The sequence below is a fragment of the Populus euphratica genome, unplaced genomic scaffold (assembly GCF_000495115.2).
Source record: "Populus euphratica unplaced genomic scaffold, PopEup_1.0 scaffold369.1, whole genome shotgun sequence".
NCBI lineage: Eukaryota > Viridiplantae > Streptophyta > Magnoliopsida > Malpighiales > Salicaceae > Populus > Populus euphratica.
Genome location: NW_011500263.1, coordinates 42,189 through 68,201, shown reverse-complemented (window position 1 = coordinate 68,201; position 26,013 = coordinate 42,189). Strand labels below are relative to the sequence as shown.

Here is a 26,013-nt window from a genome sequence, read left to right as displayed (position 1 = left end):
TGTTACTAGCTCCCCCCCTACACGCTACTCCTTGTAGTTCCATGTCCCGTGAAAATCAATGCCAATAATATATATTATTATGTTTTGTTTTGTTTTGGTTTTTTTTTAAAAATTAACATCGAGAAATGCCACAGCTCCATAGAACATATATTTTCTACTGAACCCGACGCCCTTATCAATGGATCTGTGATTCCCAATATCATTTCATGGCACGATAGATGCTATTTGACTGAAAAATGTTTTGTCTGACTCCAGGAGCACAACATTTTGTGGCTGTCTCCTTCCTCTTGCTTTCTAGATTCTTAAGCATATGATTGAATCTCATTTCTTTTCCCTTTTCATAATCCAATTTTTTGGTAATTGAGAATTTATTTGTTCTTTCCTTTTAAGCTTGCTCCAATTTTCTTAAGTAAATGTTATATATAAATATAGAAAAAAAGCTTTAAATATCCCCATAACTGGGTATCTACCATAAATTCAAGGAATCGGTCTAGTAGATAGTGAGATTTACTCAATTTCCTAACCTTTTGTATTCAAATTTTAAGATGAACACTTCGTAGAACTTATTAAATTCCATTTAATGCATGAAAATATCATTAAAGATCAATGGACGTGATCCCAATTGATATACTAACTGATTCGAAACAAATATTTCAAGGCACATAGCATTATTTTTGAATACAGGTGAGCTGACACATGACAATGGCTGCCCTCTTAATTTCTCGTGAAGAAGATAAAAGAATGGCCTCTAAGCTCTCAAAATCCAACCTCTAGATTTGATTTTAAAATTGAAATCAACCCAACTAATAGGGATTGAGGGATGGATATTGGAGCCAAAATCCAAATATTAACCCTGTCAAACATTAACGTTAACCTCTCCATCTCTTCTCTTCCCACAACCGATCCACTTTGAAAAATCTCTCCCGCAAACTTTGCTCTCTATTCTTAACTGCTCCACCATTGCAATCACTCCCTCTCCTTAAAGACCAACGAAACGTACACCAACATTAATACAATACACATTTAGCAACAATAGGAGTATATATAACAGTTCCATTCTTCATTTTCCCCCTCTTCTCTCCAAAATGGGACTAGAATTAGAAAGCAAGAAATCCCAGCTAGTGTTTGAGATTTGTTCTCTGTCAGCCCTATTGGTTTCCTGTGTTCACAGGCATCATAGTAGCTGCTGTGATCCTGTGGAATCGCATTTTATTGATTGGTATCGCATTCTGGGAGTACGTAATGTGTTAATCTTCTTGATCTTGATTACTTCTCAAGGTTTGTTTATGTTTTATTTCAATTTAAGTCAATGTGTTCTCGGACTCGTTCGCAGGTAGATGAAAATGCAGGCTTAGAAGTTATAAAGAAGAGGTATCATAAACTTGGTAAGTACGTTTTGTTGATGTTGGTGTGTGTTTTTGTTTATATATATATATATACATATATATATATGTATGTATGTATGTATGTATGTATGTATGTATAAAATGTTGATGTGCTTTTCCTTCCGTTTGTGTTGAGGATTGTTAATTTCTTGTGGCAGCTTTGCAACTTCACCCAGACAAGAACAACCATCCTAAAGCTGACGTTGCCTTCAAGCTTGTCTTGGAGGTTAGATAGACTATTCTCTTCATATTTATTGATATGAGTAGAACATGGCATGTATAGTTGCATGGATTACTACTATTTCAATGAAGATTTATTGCTTAAATTAGTTTATGCAATCAATCAGATGAGATAGATCTTAGATAGTTCTTATGGATTAATGATGGAGATAATCATTTGAATCAAATTGAATTTAAGAAATATAGAATATGGATAGATGACGCAAAATCATTTGCATTTTTGGACCATCCGTGGGCACTGACTGAACTTGGTTATCTAATTTCAAACCATTAGATTCTATTGTTAGAGTAGATAAACTCGCACCAGTAATCACATCAAAGCTAGCAGCCTGTAAAATAAATGCTCATGAGTATGAAATGCAATATTTGATGACTAGTAATGGTTCTGTACTTTGAGAGTTGCCCTGTGTGACATAGCCATAAAGCCATTGGCAGAGTCTGGGTGACAGAAGGGGCCCTGGCTTGTTTCCCCTGTAAAAGAAAAATTCACCAAACTTTGTTTTCTTCTTGTTAGTTTTTCCATCTTTTGATAGTTCTCTCCTTTTTCTTCCACCTTATTCAAATGCCATTGGCAGTAATGGCATTTGAATATCCCTGATTGCGGCCATGACATTCGTGGAAGTCATAAACTGGCCGAATATGGGGAAAGATTGATGAACTTGTTCAAAAGCGAAGCAGGAACTGCCAAGTTGGGGTATCGTGATATAAAATTATATCACAACACCCTTCACCATTCTTTTAGTGATTGAGAATCTACATAAAAGTTCATGAAACAGTTCTTTTTAAAAAATAAAAATAAAATTCAATGCTTGCGTGTCTTTCTGTATATATGTATGTATGTTCCTTTCAGCATCCTCAGAAAAAGAATACGCCTTTTCTTGCAGGCTTATTCATATCTCTCAGATAATATAAAGAGAAGAGACTTCAACTTGGAGAGAAGCAAGAAATTCTGCATTGTGTGCAACAGAATTCCATATGCATTTTCCAACAATTTGAGCAAATCACACGCATCGAAAGTTGTCGAGGAATTGAAATCTGCAAATCGCACAAGATTGCTTCGAAATCGGGTGAAAGAAATCAAACAAAGATTCAAAGAGGAAATCAAGGTGATGGAGAACTGTTTGAGGGCTAATAGCTTGTCAAGGAAAGAAACACCTCTTTTCAAACCATCAGAGAATTACCAATTCCAAAGCAACACTCGTTGTGTGCCACAGAAGGCCGAGTCCCCGGTTTTTGATCCATCAAACTATCTTTTCACAGGCTATCCTCACATTAGGAATCGGATTTACAAGAAACCCGAGAACTCTTCAGGCTTGAAGAGGGGAGATATATTGAACAAGTACGGTGGCCATGGAGAACGAAGATCATATAATGATTTCCCAGTTTTTGAGATGAGATCAGATGGAGGAATGCTCAAGGAATCTGCTGCCTGTGTTTATTCATAATCCTGAATACTGAATAGTATTCATACATTACTGTGGAATTAGAGTTGCAAAATCTTACATTAGCAGAGAATTCTTTTCATATTTTTGTTGCTGACAGAGAATTTTTTTCAAGCAAGAAACTGGTTTGTTGTAGAGAATTCATCCAAAGAAGGAATTACATGTTGCCAAGAACCTCTACTTCATATAGAAACATATATCAGAACTCTTCACTCAGTATAAAAATAGCAATTGTAGATAATTCAACCAGATAAACATTATTCATTAGAAAGAATCATTTTCAATAAGGAATTGTGCGTAAAGAAATAATCCTTCACAAAATATTGCCAAAACGAGCTAGATTTTGTCCAAATTCAGCCTGGCTGATCCTGGGGCTCTAGCAGGCTGGTTCTAGGGCTACTCTGTGAAAATCAATGCCGATAATATACTGGGAAAACCATTAAAAATCTCACGTCTTTTGAAGGCGGAAACACTTCTGCATATCATATTTTCATTCATTACTGTTTCATAATTCATCTCACACTACTACATCTTGAACCCGACTCGGTCAGACAAAAATGTGAAAAAGATTATAGATTTGTCATTATGATCTTCATAATGACCAAATCACTCGTATAAATGAAATATTACTAGCTTGTTATTATGATTTTGTTAATACCTAAATGAATACTACCAGAAGGAGCTGGCACTGAATCGTGATTTCCCACAGCCAGGACACCCAGGAATCCATGAGAACGAGGGAATGATGCTGAGAAAAGGGTAGAATTGTAAATCTGTTGTTACCTTTTACTCTAATGATTTAATTTATACGAAAATATAAACGAAGGTGGATAAAAAATAAACTGAGGCAAAGATCAATCATCTTATCTTAAAACAATCTAACACGTGTTCTCTAATAGCCATGATATGATTGCAATATTATTTCTCAATCTTTCTTGATTTTCTGTTCTTGATAGCAAAACCTAAAATAAACTACAAACCAAAATTTATTCTGGCTTTTTTTGAGTAAAGGGTAGAATTGTAAAAAAACAAGAGTTTTTAAATGATCATAAGTTTAGTTAATTATCAAGATTTTATTAGGATTGTCTCTTTATAATGTTTTAAACAAAAATTTTAATTTAAAACCCAATAAACACTCACAACTTTATATAAAACTTCCTTTTAAATACTCTTGAGTTTTTTTATCACTAGCCTTATTTGAGTTCTTAGATTTTGTTGAATGAATAATTTACTATTAAACCTTAGATTTTATTCATATATTCTTCGTAACATGTATTAAAATTTATTTAAAGTATATTGCAGTTATTTTTCACTTGAAAATATATTAAAATATTTTTTATTTATTTTTAAACAATTATTTTTTATATTAACATATTAAAATAATGTAAAAACATAAAAAAAATTTATTAATTTGAAATAAAAAAATTTGAAATACAAAAAAAAATTGAAAAAAATCAACATTTAATCTATGGAGTTTTTAGAATTTCAAAAATAACAACCAAAATTAATTTAAGATCAAAGAGTTGTTTGGATTCTAAATAATCAACATTTAATCAAAGAGTTGTTTGGATTCTAAACAATCAACATTTAATACAAAGATTTTGTATTAGGCGTGAATTTTAATTAAAAAAAAATTACAAATCGTCATTTAGGTTTTGGATCTCATCATACCTTATAATTGAGCTTCCAACTCTAGCTTTGCCTTTGCTATAGGTTCTTTGTGAGTAGTAATAGGATCACTAAATTGTCACAACCTTTCATTGTTGAATTCGTTAATTACAATGTTAATTAGGGATTTCTTACTAAAAATTCGTTGTCTGAGGAAAGCAGAAAGTTAAGAAATGATTTTTTATTGGTTATTAATATTATTCAAAAAATATTTATAATTATTAATATTATATAAGAAATATTTATTCTTATAAATTGGATACAACTGGTTTTTTTAACACTTGTATTACTTAATTAATTTATAATATTTTTCTTTAATCTCTAAAACATTGCTTAGAATTATTTTATAAATGAATAAATTTAAATATTTATCAAATAAATATATTTATTTTTAAAATGATTTTATATAAATTTGTTGATTATAATGACATTCATTTGTTTAAATTTTTAATCATGTAAATATTTTTAACTGGACTTAAGTAAAAATTAGGAATAGTTGAGTTATCTTTCAAATAATTAGTAATTGATAGTTAGGATAAATATATATAAATTTAAAAAATAATAATTACACACAAATTTCACCTAACATCGTACAATTGAATAATGTAAGACTATGAACAAAACAATCATTAAAAACTATCTTAGTATTCAATTTTATAACTTGATGAATTTTGATATTATTTAATTATTTTTAGATTTTAATACTTTATATTTATTGTTGACTTGTTTTTATGTTATTTTAAAATTTTGATAATTAAAATAAACTATCAAAATAGTAATATATAGTTTAGGAGCAATTCATGTAATTTATTTATCTTATGTAGTGTTTTAAGCATATGAAGATAATGAAAACAAGGGAATAACCTTATATTATATAATCCATTTTAAAAAATCGCCTATATTTTTTTTTAAAATATTTTTTTAACTAGAAATAAAGTCAAAGTTACTTAGTATATTTTAAAAAATAAAAAAAATAAATATTATTTTAACTAATTTCTAACAAAAATTATTTTAAAAAACAAACACACCCTCAAAATTCTCTCTTCTCTCGTAACAAAAACTAACAAGATTAACCTCCATTGTAAAAATCATGGTTCAACCTTCTCTGTATGTTTTTAGGTTCAAGGTTGGTCAAAATACAATTTTATTTTTTATTTAATTTTTTTAATTGTAAAATTATTTTGATACATTAGTATTAAAAATAAATTTTAAAAAGTAAAAAATATATTATTTTAATACAAATTATTTTAAAAATTAATCATTACCAAACCGTGCAAACAATGAAACCAAACCAGATCGATCTATATTATAAAAAAGATAGTTAGTTGAACCTCCCTCCTTCCTAGCATGCTCGATGATGGCCCATCCAATTATTGCTCGGTAAGGTTGGATCCAGCCAGTCTCCAGTCCACCACGTTCTCGTGATTTCTGCCCTCATCTCTGCAACTCCCTTTTCACTTTCTCTCCTCGTCAAACCGCGGAGGTGACATTTATCATTGATTTTTATTTATTTATTAATTAATTAACAACGCCCTCGAACATAAATAAATACTGTAGTCATGAATACTCCTTTCCCATGTGATTTTTGTTTTGGTGGGCCCTGTATGACATGTTTTTTCTAATAAAAAATAAATTAATTTTTTATTGAATAATCTTATTACCAAAAATTTAATAAGTTAATTTAATTGATGAATTTCACAACAATAATTATTCATGTTAAATGAAAGTCTAGGCTTATATACTGATATAAAAAATATTATTTTAATTAAAAAATACATTTTATCACATGTAACATCAGTCTCGGGTTTTATTTATTTTTATGGTACGGTATAATATATTCTATGTTTTTTCTTAATTATATATTTAAAATTATTTAGTTAATTAAGATATATTATAATTTTATATAAATACCGCTAAAAAATTTTAAAAAATTAATTAAACAAACAACAACATATATTTTTTTTAAATAATCATGAAGATTATCACATTATTAAATATACACTTAAAAAAATTACAAAAATACTGTTTATAAACACCATTCACCATCATGTATACAATTCATTATTTAAGTAAATGAATTCATTAAACTCAATATTACCTATTATTGTGTATGAAATATAATTTATTGTCTTTTTAAGTTTTTGAATGTCAACATTTAACACTCATAAAATTTATTAGATTCTTCTAAATACATGTGAAGATGTATTTTTTAAATTATTTGAAAATAAATTTAATTGCAAATACATTATCATCGAATTTAAAAAATCATAGTGTACGCGCACGTTGCCAACTCACCTGAGTCTTAAACAGAGGGAAAAACTTGCCCCTCCACCGAGTCATTGCTTGCCGTATCGTGCGCGCACTCTTTTACTTGGTTACTTGGTTATTGTATTCCCAAACTCAACCTTTCCGTTCCAACTTAATTTCATTCTCCAAAATACCCTCCTCTTATAATTTTTTTTTCAAAATTTAGGATTGAAATTCTCTAGCTCTCTCCTTATTTTTTATTTTTTAGTTTTTTAAATAATATAAACAAATAAATTAACTAATTAGGTTTTAAGTTAATTTTTTAATAATTATAAATTTAAATCTTCTTAGAATTATTATAAATTTATATAATTATTAATTTATAATTTATAAAATTAATCGAGATATTCATAAATAAACTAATTTGAATATTTAAATTAATAAAAAAATATATCTTAAAAGTATTCGGATTATTAGTAAAATTTAAAATTAAAATTTGCATTACAAATTGTAAATTTAGATAATATTTAGGTGTGATAATAAAAATGAAGATAATAGTGATAGAGTTAATATGTTTTTGTTTTTTTTTTAGTTTTAAATTATAAAAATGAAGATAATAGTGATAGAGTTAATATGTTTCTGTTTTTTTTTTAATTTTAAATTATAAAAATGTATTTTTAAATTATTTAAAAAAATTATTTATTTTATATATTTATATTTATCTTTTGTTTAATAAACTTAAGCATAGTGTTTGTTTTTCAATTTAGAAAATGATTTTGAAAATTTTTAATTTTTTATTATTTTGATAGGTTAATTTTTAAAATAAAAAGATATTGTTTTAATATATTTATAATTTGGTTTTTAAAAAACTACTATCAATACGATTTCAAGCATTTACTTAATAGTAATTTAACACCTAAGCCTTCTTCGTTTCAAGATTATATTATCTTCATCTATCCCTTTCAACATTCCACACTTCCTCTCTCTGTCCACAAACTTCTGACTTCAAATCCATCCTCTTCCTCCAAAATCCCTGAAATCTGTTTCTCCTCGAAAAACCCATTTGCATGATCTCCAAAACTTGAGATTCTTCGAACCATGGCGGCGGCGACAATGGCGACGGCGGCGGGAGCAGCGATGCTGATGTATTACATATTAGTCCGGAGACTTGCGGCAGCGAAGGGCGTTGATTTATCGAAATCGAGGTCGGGGAGGAGGAGGATTGTCAGAAGACCGGTACAAGCGCCTGCCACTTGGCTAGAAACAATAACAACATTATCAGAGACGCTTAGGTTCACTTACTCTGAGACTTTAGGAAAATGGCCCATTGGTGACTTGGCTTTTGGAATCAATTATCTCTTAAGGAGACAGGTATATATTAAGAACTGTGTTTTGATTTATATGGGGTTGTGTTGAATTTGTGTTTTGTTTTTGAAGTTTGTCTTTTTATCATTGAGCATGTGAATTTTAATATTTTTTTTGTGCGTTCAGTTATTTTACTTGTGAAGAGAGAAAGGAGATAGTTGCTCTTCTTGTAAAAACTGATGCTCTAGTTTAATGAGTAATTATTTGTCGAAAATGTGTGGTCTTTTTTTTTATGATTTTTTGTTTGTGTTTTGAGTTATTTTTGGCTTTTTAATGTAATCATTTTTTTTTAGTTATATTTTGCTTTCTGGTGTAAGAATTTACTGCTTATTTGGTTGTTTAGCTTAAGCTTAAAGGAGTTAATTAGTGTTTTGATTGCTGTAAGTAGTGGTACTTTACTGTAATTGGTTATGTATACTTTGCTTGGCCTTTTGCTTAAGATCAAGTGTAATTAGTTATTTATTTGTTCAGATTTGTATATTTAGGGGAATAATGCAGCAGCCCTGGATGCAGATGACATGCCTTAATCTTAAACTTTGATTTGCATTACTCTTTTCTTAGGCCTTTGAGGTTTGGTTAATGTGTTTAATCGAGGGTTTTTTTTTTTTTTTTTTTTTTGTAGGGTAATTTGCAAGTTGCAAGTGTATATGCTGGTGGTAATTCTGTACAACTGAAAGGCCCTGACATCATAGCAGAGATGTACGATCTATTGAGATTGTTGACCCTTTGCATGTATTTTTCAAAGAAGCCATTTCCGATCTTTTTGGACTTGGCTGGATTCTCCCAGGAGGATGTTCTTATTCAGAAGCCAAAAGCAGGGGTAGGTGACCATATATAATGCAATTTGTTAGTGTGCTTTGATCTCTTTCTTTACATCCAAAGTAAGCTGTAAACTTCTTTTACATAGGGTTTTACATAATGTCTCCTTATCCTCTCTTTAGATATAGTTAAGCCTGTATTATGGGTTGTTATCAATTTTAAGTAGATTTTTCTGCATTTCTCGTTCTGTCTGTTCTTTTGAAAACGCTGTGCATACACTGCAATTTCCTTTACAGGTGAAACGTCCTGCTTTTACACCACTAAGAAGATTCTTTACGTGGTGCCCCTTGTCAAAATAAATTCACAAAGGACTGTGGAAACAAAAAGCTGATTTTAAGTACCTTATTTTACAGTTTTTGGCTGTTATTTCTGAAAAGGAAAGAAATAGAAAGGTACACTATTGTAAGACATTGTCTTTCCTACTTGGCATGCCCCAACTAGGAGACTTGAACTGGATAACATCATATGTGATTGGTAGCATAGTCAATGGACCCCAAATCTTAAGCATGCCTAAAAGTCAAGACTGCTGCCTTTTCTTGTCAACTTTTCCTCTTAGATTTACTTGTCCCAGAAAGGTTATGACACTGAACATACTTAAGATTCTTTTCATGATTCAGCTCAGTTTAAAGCATCAATATATGAGGTGTGCAACTTTTTTCCATTGTAACAGTATTCTGGAAGAACTTGTTTAGATGATGTTCTTCCCATGTATCGTAATCTCTTTATGATCCTACCTTCTGCTTTATTTTTGTTCAAAATGTTAAATGAGTATTCCTTTTAATTTCCACAAGTCTGAATGCAGCTTCTGAAGCCTGCTTTCACAATTATACATGATAAAAATTCAAAACAATTCCTTCTACTGATTCGCGGTACTCATAGCATCAAAGATACACTAACAGCAGCAACTGGTGCAGTGGTCCCCTTTCACCATTCGGTTTTACATGATGGTTGGATTAGTAATTTAGTTTTAGGCTATGCACACTGTGGAATGGTTGCTGCAGCTCGTTGGATTGCCAAGATGATCTCTCCTCTCCTGCTTAGGGTACATGGCGACTATCCCGACCACAAAATTAAGGTAATTGAATATATGTTTTGGCATGGATTCATCTTACTCGCATTAATGTCTCTGGTGTACACTTACATGGTATTAGTTTAAGATGCTAATATGTAGTAAGGTTTACCTGTCTTTGAACTCTCCTCTAATTATTCGGTTATCATTTACAGATTGTTGGGCATTCACTTGGTGGTGGTACTGCGGCATTATTAACCTATATACTTAGAGAACAAAAGGAGCTCTCTTCTAGTACCTGTGTCACATTTGCCCCAGGCATGTGCTATTGACTCCTGGTGATCTTCTATTTTGTTTTGACATTTACTTGGTTAAGCTTGTACTGGATTGGATACTTGTCATGCATGCTGTTTGCATTTGAATACCAATATTAATTTGTAAGCTGAGATTCTGTGCTGTAGGTGCAATATTCTGTTTTCAGGATCAACCCCTGGATTTAGTTGTCATCGTGTGTGAAATGCTCTTTGCGCTTTGATTCTTATGGGAGATCTTATTTGGTTGAAAGAGGGTATACCTCCGGGTTGCTTTGATACACTCTCTAAATGCCTTTCGCTACTTTATTTGCAGCTGCATGTATGACATGGGATTTAGCAGAATCAGGCAAGCATTTCATTACGACTGTCATTAATGGATCTGATCTGGTGCCTACATTTTCAGCTGCCTCTGTTGACGATCTTCGCTCTGAGGTGCTGAAATTTGTTCCTGAGAGGGTCAAACATTGATGTTCATTCTTTACCGTCCACTGTCAAACTCCTGACTTTTAAATGGTTGTCAACCAGGTCACAGCATCTTCATGGCTAAATGATTTGAGGGATCAGGTTGAGCATACCAGAGTCCTAAATGTTGTTTATCGCTCTGCTACTGCCTTGGGATCCCGTCTACCATCCATTGCTAGTGCGAAAGCCAGGGTTGCTGGTGCAGGTGCACTTCTGCGACCTGTCTCCAGCAGCACTCAGGTAACATGCTTGTGGTTGTGAATTAGTGGTCCAGGGTTGTAATCAAGCCACCACCGTTTAGTTCTAATTTGGAATGAGTAAAAACACCTGTAACTCACATTTTGTCTCCGAATTGAATCAGGATTAAAATAAGATTTTTCTGAATTTTATAATTGTTTGATATAGGTTGTGATGAAGCGAGCACAAGATGTTGCCCAAGCTGTTGCCAGAACACGCCCATCTTTAACATCATGGTCGTGTATGGGGCAACGTCGACGTTCTGTGGGCCCTTCATCTGTAAATTCTAACATACAGGATTTGCCTGAAGCTACTATATTATCTGAAAACTCTGAAGCTCTTGTGACAGAAGTCCAGACAAAAGACTCACTGCAGATCAAACTTGAGTCCAGCTGTGGTTCAGGTCATGATGATGCCGGGGAAGATGAGCCTTTTTTATCTGACGGTAGGGTCATGACTTCATCAGTCATGGAAGAGGTTACTGAAGGTCAGTTGTGGTATGAACTGGAGAGAGAGCTACAAAGGCAAGAGAGCGAAGTTGATATCCAAGCGCAGGAGGAAGAAGCTGATGCAGCAAATGAGATTTTTGAAGAAGAGAATGATCTCGCCAAAGCAGCTGAAGCAAAAACTCACATCACCTCAGAGGATCTGTCAGAGAGCCAACTGTTCTATCCTCCTGGCAGAATCATGCATGTCATTTCCATACCTTCATCAGATACTGCTAACTTAGAACTTGATGAATCCACTGAAGAACACGTAGGTTTATACGAAACTCCCAGAGAACTGTATAGTAAGATCCGACTGTCAAGAACAATGATCAATGATCATTACATGCCTATGTATAAGAAGATGATGGAATTATTAATCCAAGAACTGGAAAATGAAGATTGTAGCTGTGTTATGTTTGAAGATTAAATATATATAATAGAAAACACGTTTCGCATCAATCACTGATATTTTATGTTCTAGAGAAAATATATACACGTTGGAATATTAGGCTGACAGATTTCAGTGTGATAGATTTGAAAGAGAATTTTCGTCTTTAATTTGTGGTTTATGAAAGACACCTTCTATAAAATTTATGTTCTGAGTTGATTCTTGATTAGCAAGCTGACTTCTTTTTTGGGGTCAGACTGGGTTTTGTGGTGGGGAAAAATGACAATTACGTTGTAGCTTTGGAAAAATCACTAGCATTTCTGGGTTCTTGATCGATGAAATCCACACGGGTCTTTGCTAGTTATCCATAACGTTCTTGATGGAAATTGGTGGGAGCCATATCTAATAACACAGCCAAACCTCTGCTTGGCTAAAAACATTTCTAACGTTCGGATGAAAGTCGCTTGAAATCCATCATTTCTGCTCGCTTTGACACTCACTCTCTGGCAATTGACGCTCACTCTCCCAGCCCGAATCTCTGGAGAGAAGGATGAACGTCGCTTGAAATCCATCATTTCTGCTCGCTTTATCATAGATGGTGTGGACCCTAAGATTCCCATCTATCCCGAGTCGAAGAAACGACAGTGTGTTGTTGTAGTTGACTCTGGTGAGTATGGCATCTTGGAAAGGAGTTGAAAGAGCAAAATCATAATAAATTCCATCGGCTTCTCCTCGGCTTACAGAGTTACATTCTGAACACGACCCTTGGATTCGCTTAGCTTGTCTGAGTGTAGAGAAGATAAAGGCCTAGGAGAGCTAGGGCTCTTGGAGTACATGGCTAGTCTTTTTGGTTCCAAAACCAAGCTATATGGTCCATCGGAGTTTTCCTTTTCAGATGCCCGACTCACAAGCCTAGCTGTTCCTTCAACACGAAGAGACTGCCCCAGTAAAAGAGTATCGGTGGGATGGTCAAAACTTTGCCAAACAAAACCGCCCTTTGAATCATGAAGCACCATGTTGCCATTGGGAATTGGAAGCCAACAACTCCTTTCTGGGCATTGTAAGTTTGCCAGGCAATGCTTCCATCGGCATCAGCCAAGACAAGGTTTCCATCTTCACCAAGAGTGAGAGTGGCATGTACACGTACTGGTTTGTCTTGGTTGGTTTCTCATATAAAATTCAATTATATTTTTAATAAAATTTAATTATATTCATAAATATTTAATTTTAAACTTTTATTTTTTAAATTAAATTTTCTTTGTTAACAAAATTCTCATCAATTAATAAAATACTTTCACATTTTAATCCTTATATTTTGCAACCTCCTCAACCAATTTTAATTATTTTTAGAATGCTCTAGTATTTTCTTTCACTTTATATTTTTAATAATATTTTTTTATTTTTTTTATTTAATGTTTGTCTTTTTAATTTTTGCATAGAAATTCAAAAATAAATTATGTCAAGTAGAAATATATTGAACAACATTGATCTGTTATTATATGTTTAATTAATTGAAAATGTCGATCAGCAAATCTCGACTACCTTCTTATATTATATCTATACAAATAATATTCTATTTTTTATTTTAAAATATATATTGCTAATATTATTCTAGGCATTAACAACCGGATTCACAATCCATATGTTTGGTAAATTTTAGTCTTTAATATTTTCCATGTGGATCTAGTAGATGAAAAGAGAAGCATAGCCAATTTGATTATTTCATAAATAAAAATATAGTCATTCCTTTTTAACAATCCATCAGGGCTCCTTGACACGATTCGCTCTCAGAATTAAGTTAAATATTTTTAAAAACAACCCTACTATAAGTTTACTAAAGTAACTCTTATAACAGCAATTACATATATAAAAAAAAAAGATAGAAAAAGTAGAACAATATTATTAAGCACCAATAGAAAAATGGAGCCTTTAAATATAATAATATTATAACAAAAGAGATTATGAGAAAACCTACCTTAGATAGAGGGCTCAATTACCCACTTGAACTATCTTGAGGTTACTAAATACATTTTCAAACAGAGAAGAACATAGAGAAAACCTTACATTAGTTCTTCTATCTATCTGTTGATTATTAGTTCTGAAGTAAAACATTTTTTTAATGGGGTTATCTATTTATTAGGAATTTAAAATCAAGATCATTTTTGAAAATGGGACGGTAAGGGAAAAAAATTGAAAACTAGCACAGATGAAAAAAGTCATAGGAAAAAGCTTTAACTAAAAGGGTTGCGCTGTTTATAACATCGCAATCTACAATTTCTTTTAAAATAAATAATGTATCATATAAACACAGACTAAAATCTATTTTTACCTTTACTAAAAAAATTATTTCCTCTCCTTTATAGGGCATCGACCCAAAGAATTGGAGTTTGAACTTCAAATATATTCAAATGTTTACAAGCTACAGCTTTCTTTTCCTCCATCTACAGTTTAAAATCAAAGGAAGTGAAATCTAAGATGATTTGCCATTTTGAAATACCAATACCTTTCACAGACCGCAGATACGTTAGCACAGCAATTTATTGAAATTAGCCACCGTAACGTGTCTTCAGGGACTCCGGGGGCACTTCTTCCATTATGCCAGCTCCTGTTGTAGCTAGGTACTCACGAATGGTTGTTTTGCGGTCTCCAAGGAAAGTGTGTTCCAAAAAATTGTTGTAGGCTGCATCGCTGAGATTCTTCGCTGCCAACACACTGCACAACGCTTAATAACCCTCAATTTATATGAACAAGAATTTTAGTAGCAAACAGAGGATTTATGCTAATAGAAAGTTTTGATCCCGTTTGTTTTTGCATTTTAAAAACGCTTTTAAAAATATTTAATTTTTTTTCTTAGCTTCAAATTAATATTTTTTTTGTTGTTTTCAAATCATTTTAATACGCTTATATCAAAAATAATTTCTTTAATACATTTCTGAATGAAAAGTATTTTTAAAAAATAACCATAAACTTGCTTTGGTGAACAATTCAAAGTGTGACAAGAAATCATCTTATCAACAGAAAAAAACCAGTCAAATTTCTTTATTGACAAGTAAAGGGTCAGGCCTTTGAACACCAACTTTTTATGGATGTCCATATCTGATAGATGGTAGCAAATCAATGCATACTTGAAAGCACACACCATAGGCTTGTCAAAAATACCACTTACCAGTGACGAAGATAAGCACGACAAGGTAATATATCATCTCTCCAGATCTTATCAATGTTATATCTTCCATAATGCTGAAAATAAATCTCCTTACTTCCTGCATGAAATTAGCTAGCAGATATAACAATCCCATCTATTACAGCAAACAATAACCAACAAGAGAAAACCTCGAATGCTAATTATTGCTCATTCATATTTGTAGTGCATGGTGAACCTTTTCATTATATAATAAAAAATATTTCTAATTCTCCTTGATTAAATAGAGGTAGCTCTCAGAAGTTAAAATGTTAGAAATTCCAAATTTTTGAAGTACTGCAACCTTAGCAGACAATCAACATCATCCTGGATCAAAGAAAAAATAGTTCTCATTTATCAAAAAATCACAGGAAGCTGGCCATGCAAATATAATCATGAAATGCAGAACTGCTAATCATGGCCATTCCATTCTCAATACTTGTATGTAACATTACAGGTGAAATCCTGTACAAACCTTTGCATCTAACTTGGAAAAACTCTTCATCATTATAACGTGCACAAAGCACCTGCATCAATTCCCAAACCAGTAAGCAAATCTGTTAGCAACAACTTGTCATGCAGACGATATCAAATAACAACATTTTTCACAATTTCAAACCCACACATACCGCAGGAAAATCAAACGGCTTGCCATCCAGTGTTTCAGGCACAACCTGCCACAGGTAAACAAAGCAAAGTAGATACTAGAAATCAGAACAATGTTTATCAATAACAGTCAGTCATCCAACGACTTACAGCCAACAACTTACAGCTAGAAATCGAAACTCGAGCTCCCTCTCCATAAAAGCTGGAATCTAACTTCACGAAGCAACAAATTCAATTAAGGTTCAATGGTATAACAAATATAATCACATATTTCTTTCTCAATTCTTCAAATATCAAAATAATTAATTGAATGAAACACAAAACCTCAACAACAATTCTTTAATGTTTATAACTAAATAAAATACCTCTGATTTTTCAATCTCAAAAACTGTAACTACTAGACTTTCACCTTCACACGGCTCCACACTCAAGCTCGAAATCTCCTGCAAAAATTTAAAATTTAAAACCCTAACAAGAATACCGAATTACGAAAAGCAAACCTAATTGATTTTTTTTTTTTATTATTTGTTGTGTAGTGAAGAGGTATGAATGACCTTGGTTTCAGGCTTGGCGATACCACGCTCAAAGAAAATAGGAGCTACGTGAGCAAAGACCCGTCTAAATCCATTCAGTCTTGCAACTCTAAAGTTGAGTAGATCTGGAAATGTACTTCTAGCACTTCTCTCAGAGAGGAGAGAGCCGAAGCCGCAGACGGAGATGAGATCGGAGTCGGACGAAGAGAGAAAACTGCGGAAATCAGAATCGTCTCTGAGTTCGATCGGTTCCGGTCGGGAGATCGCAGAGGACATGATCAGAGACAGTCGCCGGGGAGGAACCCGGCTGCCGGAATAGCGAGGGAGACTGAAAGAGGGGAGTGCGGCGAGGTTGTTTGTGAGAGGTGAGGTTGAGGAGGAGATTGGGAAGAGAATTGTTTTCACATTAGAAGCACGTGAGCAAGGAAAGTGAAGGAATGGAAGGGGGATAGAAGTGATCATGGCATGGCAGGTGTTTCTTTTGGTGGTGATGGAGAGGGCCAGGATCAGGATGGAGCGTAGCGTTTTAGTGGTTTAATTGGGGTGTCCCTTACTTCACATCCATCGCACGTCAGCTTCTTTAATTTATTTACTTTTTATTCGCATCAACGATGTAAATCGGCTTTGACGTAATTACTTAGATTTTTTTTGAAAAATTAAATTTTTTATTTTAAATTAATTTTTAACATGTTTTCCTATTGTTTTAATGTTCTCATATTAAAAATATATTTTAAAAAATAAAAAAATATTATTTTAATATTTTTCTAAACAATTATTTTTGAAAACAATCATTATTATTGTTTCAAATTATTTGCATAAATTTTTAATTTTTTAGGTTTAAATTTTTAAATTATTATTTAAAAAATTTATTAATTTTCTTTTAATACTTTAGTTCATACAAGAGATGTATTTTAAAATTACTTAAATAAAGACTTAGGTTTGATTTAAAAATATTTTTATTATTGAACAAATGAAAAATAATAATGTAATTGTGTCTTTATCATAGTTTTTTTCTTTTTCCCATTACAGATAAGAATCTATAACCTAACCTATATCACTTAAATAGTATTTAATTAGTGTCTCAAAATATAAAAAACTGAAACAAAAAATATAGAGAAGATATCTCCAATTATATATATATATATATATATATATATATATATAGTTTTTTTTTTATCAATTTTTTAGTTGTAGATTAATTTGATGAAGAACAGTGTAAAAGATAACTTTAATTATTTCCTTGAGATAAGAAACAATTGGAATTTCTATTTTTTATTTTGAAAGGACAAAAAAATATTTTAAAATTGTCAGAGAAACTTTTTATTTTTTTATTTTTCTTCATTCTTTTAACTGAACACCCACAAAATCGAGAAACATTTTTTTTTTCCTTCATTCTTTTAACTGAACACCCACAAACATATATTATATACTTGTCTTGAAAAGTATCTTTAGAAGCGATGAAAGAGAGGTAGAGCGATTGAAGGAGGTATGCTCCTTTACTCAATTCTTAGACGTGTAAAATTCTTGGTCCATAATGCTTCTTCACAATTACATATACAACAACTACTAGAGTAGTTGAAGGCATTGTTCTACAAAGCGTTCATCATGTCAGCCTGTGGGGAGATCAGTTGAGGGTCGATCTGTTGAGACGGTGAAGGGTGGAAGAAGAGACAAATGGCTGAGATATCATCCATGGCAATCCCTTTTTTCTTGTACCTCCATGCACGGCCTGCGCATTCCACCAGTCTTTTAGCTGATTCTTCCCTATCTTGTGTCAAAGAAACAACCTGCACTGCTTCTTGGTTGGAAATCACATCCCATACCTGTGCAAAACAGCAAATAGCCATCATTGATTTGTATTTTACTACTTCTCATTTCTCAAGGCGAAGGCAATGTGTTAAGCTACCATGCTGACCGTACCACTTGGAGTCATTCTGCTTTTCATTGGCTAAAATCAACAGAAGTGAATAATTTGAACTGCATTTGGTTACTGTTTCGAGAAACGGAACATGAAAATGAAAATAGTTGGGGCAAAGAAGACATGTTTTCATGTCTTTTATCTTTTGAAAAGACAGAAACTCATTCTATCCTCGTTTCTTCGACCAAACATGTTTTTTCCATCTCTGTGCCTATCCTTTCGATCATGGAATATCAAGTGATTAGGCGAAAGAGTGCCATTGAGAAAATGCATACCCCGTCAGTCGCCAAGATGACAAACTGATCTCTGCTTGATATGTTTCTTCGTGTCACATCCGGTTCCGAAACGAGCCCGAAATCTTTTACGCAGTGGTCTCCAAAGGCTCTTGATAATGATAGTCCTGGAGTCTTGCCGTTTGGCATCCAGACCCTATAGACCCCTGGCTCGTCATGCAGGCAAAACACTCGACCCTTCGACTGTGTTATTCTTTCAGCCTCCTCTGCAATCAGCATCAGAAACGTTTAAACAACAAACTATAACTTATATGTGTGCATATATATATATAGAACGAGTCAAGGAATGCTCTAACCAGGTATATTAGGCTTAAAATCGATGGTAAGCTGAAGTGGAACCAAACTGCCATCAATGGAAGTGGTCGCCAACACAGCCCGAGAATCACCAACATTTGCTATAACAAGATTCTCACCCTGAAGACACCATAGTGGACAAAGAAATTTAGGCTCCTGGTGATTGGAAGCCAAGAAATTCTCAAATATTTAGCCTACAAGAACACCCTACAACCTAATTTTATTTATCATCACATTCTGCATTTCGAAACTCCAATTCTGCTCTAGTTACACCCGAACAACAATTTTATCAGCCAGGGACAGCAATTTAAGACACGAACAGCTTTGAAAAACACCAGAAAGACTTTTAGTCAATATATCTATTGTAAAGAACAAAGAGATGCGTTTACTAATAAGCACCATACCTGTTTAATAATTGTTACGGCCGTAGTCCCACTAAAAAAGGAGTCAATCTTGCGATTCTGCTTTAGTTCGTGATCAATGGCAGCGTAAGTCTTTAGGTAGGACTGCTTCCAAATATCGAATTGGTGAAGGTTTCTATCCAAATCCATCTCGAAGTCCATGTCAAGCGATGTCAACGCAAGGTTTTCTTGCCAGTTACACAGCAACAGAGAGGGTACAGATTCTCTAACTTTTTTTGAAACGAAATGGCCCCATGGTCCATGCCCATCAAAAATGCCACAGAAGATCATATCATCTTGACTCCCGAATCCCTACATGACAAGGAACAAGCCAAAAGATGAATCATGATAAAACTAGCTGCATATTGAATTCACTGTGAAGTCTTCATATGGCTTGTCTTACCTCCCACACAACAGAAGAATCCTGATTAATTCCTTTTTGCCCTCTCGTGGAGCAGACCGCTGCAAAATTATCTGTCTTACTCGACTTAACATTGCCAGAGGAGCTCAACATCAACTCGTTCTTCCTCGCATCCTTTGCCAATGCTTCTGCAGCTTCCTTTCCAGTATCTTTTTGAGAGTTTCTGCCCTTGATTGTCGATATTATTCTGCCCTTGATTGTCGATATTATTCTGGACAATCCATCATGAAAAGATGGAAAAAGCACCATCGATTCTACAGCCTAATCACACGAACTTTTTTATCTCTTCATCTAATTTAAGTTGTTTGTAACGAATGTTTTGAATAAACATCCAAGCTTATCTTCACCCGCACTTCAAAAAATAAAATAAAATAAAATATATTGTTATATTAATACCTGAGATCCCGAACTTCAATTATCAAACTTGAAATCTACATTCAAATGGTGAAATGAAAAACTTACTCGATATATACCTAATAGTTAAAACTTCATTTCTCCAACATTTTCTTGGCAACCAAACGGAACCCATTATATATTATATATCGCATTCAAAATAAGATATATAGTCGAAAAACAGAAGGCCAACAAATAAGAGAAGAAGAAAAGTGAACAAGAAACCTAGTGATATTATTTCCCTGTAGTTTCACGAGAGGAACTTCTAGCTATTAACCTGAAATTAAGCTGGGACTCTAGCCTGATATCTCCTCTGATCACCGGCCGGTATCTGATGTGATCACTCAAGCGATCCAAATTATTAGTTGTATATTGAAGGGCTCCCTGTTTTTTATACTCCAATTTCGTGCACTCTTGTCTTGCTCCTTCAACCCACAATCAACTTGATAAACGCGTACGTTGGCAAGCACTGTAGATAGCTTTACAGCAAGTCAGCAACTGTAGGTTGCTCACTGAAGAAATAGCTACAATTTGAATGTTATGTCAGCTAACGGTCGGTTTGAACAATTCACAAGGATTTTTTCAGACACCTACGTACTCTCCTTGAGGTTTTGTGTGGTTTCAGGCTTCAAAGAGTTGCATCATGGCCGCCAATTTGGATATTTTTTACGGAGCCCGATAATTCATGAGATCAACGTGAATATTAACTAGTACAATGCCGGTGCCTTTGCGACGGATAAATTTGTAAATTCCATTTAAATATTTTAATTAATTTCAAAAATCAAAATGAATTAATATTCATTGTATAATTTTTTTTTAACCAATATGAATTTTGTAGTATTTAATAATATAGGTGTATTTTATGTTAGAGTTTGAACAATAAAAAAACGCTCAATTAGTTATTCAAGAACATGCAATTGGAAGATGCAAATACCAATACTAAAAAGATTCTTAGTAATTACATAAAAAAATTATAATATTTACAAAGAATAATAATATCTTTATCTTCACCTCACATTTTAAGTTATTGATTTGAGATAGTTTTTTTTATATGATATTAATCATGAGTTCAAATTTCACTATTTTCATTTATTTGATAAAAATTAAATATAAGATAATGTGAAACTATGCAAATTTCAAGTTCAAAGAACTTTTATTTGAGGGGATGCGTTATAAAATAATATAAATTATATCTTAAAACTTTACCTAACAATTTAAATTATTGAATTAAAATAATTTTTTGATAAATATAACCATTAATTATTGATAGAAAAATAAAAAAAAGAGTTGGATAGGATACACCATGCCTACACATAAGAAAATCAGGCTTGCAAGTTTAAATTGGATGCATGGCTCGGGTTTTTTTTTTAAATATAAAAAATTAAAATGATTGATACTTGCAATGTTTTATGATCTAAGATCAAGGGTGAATAGGTTTGACTCTCCAAATTTAATCTCTATATCATTTTAAATTTAAAATACTTTAAAATCATTTCAAAGAAAAATAAAAGATAATTTTTAAACATCGAAACAAAAGAATAAGAAACCTTGATTCTCTTTCATCTCTTTTCTCTTCACTTTCTATATTTATTTAGGAACTTTATTTTAACACAAATAAAGTTAGGGATCATATTGTACAAATCTTTAAGATAAAGGATCAAACCGAATTAAAATAAAAAAATGTTTTTTTTTTTTTTTAAAAATTGCATCATCTTGAATCAAAATATCTCAATACAGTGCTGTTTTGAGAACTATTCATAGCTATATTACCTTTTAGTTTTAGGTAATCATTAATCAATCCCCATTTGTTCATTAGCAAGTTTCTAATTAACAGAAAACATCAATTTAATTATGTTGTCCTTCTTATCTATTATTTTTTAAAACTTAAATAAGAGAATTAATTATGGTGTGTGAGAGTTAGGCAGGGGATACCTCAATTCAACTTGGAATAAACTTTAAATATCCTACCATAGTATTATGATAATATTAATTTTGCATTCAAAATATTTTTTATATTTATCATTTTTAATTAAGAATTTTTATTAAAACTATCTAAAAAACATATAGATCTTTAAATAAAATGATGTTTTTTCTTATTTAAAAATAAATATGGATATAAAAATTTAATAATGTTTTTAGCTTGAACTTTTTATAGATAAAATGGAATGAAAAAGGATTAGCCGAGCATAACAATGTGCATCAAGAACAATTTAGCTAAAGGCCCAATTATGACAATTATTACAGTGCTTAATTTGCTTAGTTTAGAACTATATTTGTTACCCGTGCTTCGCTTCCTGTAGATAGAGCAAATTTTTTCTTTGATATAAAAAAAACATTAGGGTAAAGAAATCTAAACTTCAAGTTAGCTTGTTTCAAGTGATAATCTAAATAATATAAAAAAATATAAATATAATTAAAAAATATTAAAAAAGAAGATAAAAAAACAACTTCAGTCTATTCAAATTATTAAATAACCTATGTTAACATAATAAAAAAAACTATGGTAAACCTATTTATGATATTAAAAAACTCAAAAAATCATCTAAAAAATCAAAATCAATCTAAAAAAATAATCTTTCCAAGCTCATATATGTTTTTTCATAACTCTCATTATCAAATAAAATTATTTGATACAAATATTAATAGTTGTGATAGTCTAAATTAGTGTCAACAATATATTTTTTTATTTATCACTAAAATCCAACAATCTCTTTCTCTCTCTCCTCTCTTAAATCATGAACTAAAAAAATATTAAAAATGAGTTTTTATATCAAAATTAAATTAAAAAAAATATTGAGATGTCAAATATGTATAATTTTTAAAGTACGAAGATTAAATTAAAATTTTTGTATGAACTTTGAAACCATCATTTATTTATGACATCTTTTTTTACTTTGATTTTTTGTTTTTTAATTTTATTCATAATCCACAAATTTAATTCAATTGCTCTTGAATTTGATAAAAAAAAGCAATTATATAAAAAAAATTTAAAAATCAAATTATAAAAAATACAAACATTATATCCAGAAGAGCTGCAAAATATGGGCTCACATGTTTTAGCTTTTTACTTAAAAATAATCAACGTGTACATACTGAATTTGACCCAAAAAAGTAGTAATCACATGAAAAAAAAATTAAAAAAATAAACATTTATAGTGAGACTGGGAGGCTGAACGCTTTTTAGTTTTTCACTTGTAATAGTAGATTCTCTTGCTACCAAGAACATGTTCAAGCAAGTTAAGAATATTGAGGTGAAATACTGAAAACTTTATTAGTTTTGCAGTTGTAGATCAATTTAATGATACATGCAATATCAAAGGCAATACAAATATCTAGAGGGCCTGAAAAAAACCATATGCTCTTTTCATCCAATTCTCATACATGTAAAATTCTTGGTCTATAATTCTTTACAATATTTACGCAGACAGCAATCACTACAGTCGGTGGCTGAAGCTTTGTTTCTTTAAAAAGTCTTGATCATGTCTCCTTGTTTTGAGATCGTCAGAGGGGCAACTTTTTGAGATGGTGAAGGGTGAAAGAAGAGGCAGATGGCTGAGATATCATCCATGGCAATGCCTCTTTTCTTGTTCTTCCAAGCACGAACTGCGCATTCCACTAGCCTTTTAGCTGATTTTTCCCTATCAGGTGTTGAAAAAACAACCTGCACTGCTTCCTGGTTAGAGATCACATCCCATACCTACGAAAAACAAGAGGAAAAACACTTCAAAATTGTACAGATTCTTATTTGTTCACAAAGACACTAGAAATGTTGTGGAGTTGCCATGAGAAGGACTATAATTCATTCTGCTGTTTTTCTTGTTGTCTCTCTTACTCCACACTAACCTGGAGTTTTACTTGCTCGAGATGTCAGCAAAAAATGCAAAAAGAGAAGACTGAGGTGATACTTTTGTGATCATAAGAAAGATTGGAATCAAGAAAACACATACCCCATCAGTGGCTAAAATGACAAACTGGTCTCCCCTTGTGATGTTTCTTTGTGTCACGTCAGGCTCAGAAATGAGCCCAAAATCCTTTACGCAGTGGTCGCCAAAGGCTCTTGATAATGCTAGTCCTGGAGTTTTACCATTTGGCATCCAGACCCTAAACACCCCGGGCTCGTCACGCAAACAAAACACTCTGCCATTGGACCTGGTTATTCGTTCAGCCTCCTCTGCAAGCAATATAAGCAGGGAAATAAACAATCAATGCTCATATCATTATGTATCTGTGCAGGAATCTATAACTTGCGGGAGGAAAGGCCAGCTGACCTGGTAAATTAGGCTTAAAATCGATGGTAAGCTGAAGGGGCACCAAACAGCCATCATCATTAGTAGTTGCCAAAACAGCCCGAGAATCACCAACATTTGTTATAACTAGATGCTCACCCTGAACACACCATTGCAACAAAAGTATCAGGTTCCTTTAAAACATGAAAAACTCAGAATAAAGAACAGGCTGACGAGATTTTAACTCGTGATCAACAAGGTTGTTTTAATACTATGTTAAAGAACCAACTCAGTATAAAATCTTAAAGCTGCCATGCTAGTACTACTGAGCACCATACCTGTTTAATGATTGTTAAAGCTGTAGAACCACTGCAAAAGGAATCAATCTCGGGATGCTGCTTAAGTTCGTGATCAATGGCAGCATAAGTTTTCAAGTAAAACTGCTTCCAAATATCAAACTGATGAAGGTTTCTTTCTAAATCCATTTCGAAGTCCATGCCAAGCGACGTCAATGAAAGAGTTTCTTGCCATTTGCATAGCAATGAAGAGGGTACAGATTCTCTAACCCTTTTAGAAATAAAATGGCCCCATGGCCCATGCCCATCAAAAATCCCACAAAATATCATGTCTTCTTGGCATCCAAATTCCTGTTAAAAAGAAAATCAAAACCATGTTGAGCAATTAATATTCAATATTAAGAATCAGCAAGAAACAATCCAAAAGGCTCCTATCTTACTCGAATCTTTTATGATGGTTTATGTTAAAAGTAGCCGTTCATGCATACCTCCCACACAACCAAGGAATCCTGATTAATTCCCTTCTGCCCTCTCTTGGAGCATACTGAGGCAAAGTTATTTGACTTGTTAGACTTAACAATGCCCGAGGAACTCAACATCAACTCATTCTTCCTCGCATCCTTTGCCAATGCTTCTGCAGCTACCTTTCCTGCATCTTTTCGAGAGTTTCTTCCTTTCTTGATTGATACTGTTCCAGCCAATCCATCGAGCAGAGATGGAAAAAGCACCATTGCTTCGACAACCTTATAATGCAACAAATCTCTTTATTTAACTTCACTGTAACTAAATAACTTCTAAAAGCACCCAATGATATGTTCTTATGCACGTTCTTTAGATACAAACTATCTTAAGAAAGGTGAGTTAGAAGAAGATCAAATTCTCTATGATCATCCAAAAGTAAATGTAAAAGAGAAGAAGAGAAGTAAGAGGAAATTAAACAGAGAAGTAAGAGGAAATTAAACCTCGTAAACTATGCTCTTTAATTTGGTTCACAAAAGGAATGATCAGCTGCTAGCCTGAATGCTAAGACTTTAGCCTGACATCTCCTATCACCAGCCGGTATCTGACGTCACTCCCGCAACCCGAACCTGTATTGCTTGGATAATCAAAGGCTACTTGATGCTTATACTCCATTTCAATTTGCATATTCTTTGAACTTGCTAGTTCATACGTATGTGATTTATAGCCTTACAGCAACTGTGAGCTGCTTAGGAAATGGCCACCATGCCATTGCTCCATGTCAAGCTCAAGTAATGGGCTCCTAGGACATTTCATGGATGATTTTTCTTGGGACACCTCCTTGAGGTGAAGACTTGGGTCATGGTCAGTTTGGACATTCTTTTAGCTCATGCATGTCTTTCGCTGATTAGATCAACAACATTAACAT

At 32.6% G+C, this 26,013-nt stretch overlaps 6 protein-coding genes across 7 annotated transcripts; 2 read left to right on the top strand and 4 right to left on the bottom strand.

The window, feature by feature from the left end:
• Positions 1-737: 737 nt before the first annotated feature.
• On the top strand, positions 738-3,241 carry LOC105112873 (dnaJ-related protein rsp1-like). The gene is made up of 4 exons (XM_011008762.1): positions 738-1,235; positions 1,334-1,385; positions 1,544-1,611; positions 2,510-3,241. The coding sequence occupies exons 1-4, from the start codon at positions 1,086-1,088 to the stop codon at positions 3,068-3,070; spliced, it is 831 nt and encodes a 276-aa protein (XP_011007064.1). The 5' UTR covers positions 738-1,085; the 3' UTR covers positions 3,071-3,241.
• A 4,681-nt stretch (positions 3,242-7,922) lies between these two features.
• LOC105112872 (uncharacterized) lies at positions 7,923-12,144 on the top strand. The gene is made up of 7 exons (XM_011008761.1): positions 7,923-8,353; positions 8,970-9,167; positions 9,969-10,241; positions 10,391-10,493; positions 10,803-10,921; positions 11,015-11,191; positions 11,357-12,144. The coding sequence occupies exons 1-7, from the start codon at positions 8,081-8,083 to the stop codon at positions 12,101-12,103; spliced, it is 1,890 nt and encodes a 629-aa protein (XP_011007063.1). The 5' UTR covers positions 7,923-8,080; the 3' UTR covers positions 12,104-12,144.
• A 394-nt stretch (positions 12,145-12,538) lies between these two features.
• On the bottom strand, positions 12,539-13,080 carry LOC105112883 (epidermis-specific secreted glycoprotein EP1-like). The gene is made up of 2 exons (XM_011008773.1): positions 12,806-13,080; positions 12,539-12,728 (listed from the first exon to the last, which is right to left on the bottom strand). The coding sequence occupies exons 1-2, from the start codon at positions 13,078-13,080 to the stop codon at positions 12,539-12,541; spliced, it is 465 nt and encodes a 154-aa protein (XP_011007075.1).
• A 1,320-nt stretch (positions 13,081-14,400) lies between these two features.
• On the bottom strand, positions 14,401-16,950 carry LOC105112871 (uncharacterized). Its single transcript, XM_011008760.1, has 7 exons — positions 16,406-16,950; positions 16,217-16,294; positions 16,016-16,060; positions 15,875-15,919; positions 15,721-15,772; positions 15,231-15,327; positions 14,401-14,776 (listed from the first exon to the last, which is right to left on the bottom strand). The coding sequence occupies exons 1-7, from the start codon at positions 16,844-16,846 to the stop codon at positions 14,611-14,613; spliced, it is 924 nt and encodes a 307-aa protein (XP_011007062.1). The 5' UTR covers positions 16,847-16,950; the 3' UTR covers positions 14,401-14,610.
• A 911-nt stretch (positions 16,951-17,861) lies between these two features.
• On the bottom strand, positions 17,862-20,783 carry LOC105112870 (probable protein phosphatase 2C 34). 2 transcript variants are annotated; one of them, XM_011008758.1, is made up of 6 exons: positions 20,382-20,783; positions 19,694-20,063; positions 19,294-19,602; positions 18,892-19,009; positions 18,578-18,801; positions 17,862-18,207 (listed from the first exon to the last, which is right to left on the bottom strand). In XM_011008758.1, exons 2-6 carry the CDS (start codon positions 19,958-19,960, stop codon positions 17,974-17,976), a joined length of 1,152 nt encoding a protein of 383 aa, XP_011007060.1. In that variant the 5' UTR covers positions 19,961-20,063; positions 20,382-20,783; the 3' UTR covers positions 17,862-17,973. The 2 variants fall into 2 exon arrangements, with proteins under 2 accessions (XP_011007060.1, XP_011007061.1); XM_011008759.1 differs by having other exon boundaries at positions 19,694-19,972.
• A 2,567-nt stretch (positions 20,784-23,350) lies between these two features.
• Positions 23,351-25,931, bottom strand: LOC105112869 (probable protein phosphatase 2C 41). Its single transcript, XM_011008757.1, has 6 exons — positions 25,589-25,931; positions 25,115-25,369; positions 24,669-24,977; positions 24,373-24,490; positions 24,052-24,275; positions 23,351-23,801 (listed from the first exon to the last, which is right to left on the bottom strand). Exons 2-6 carry the CDS (start codon positions 25,355-25,357, stop codon positions 23,568-23,570), a joined length of 1,128 nt encoding a protein of 375 aa, XP_011007059.1. The 5' UTR covers positions 25,358-25,369; positions 25,589-25,931; the 3' UTR covers positions 23,351-23,567.
• Positions 25,932-26,013: the final 82 nt, after the last annotated feature.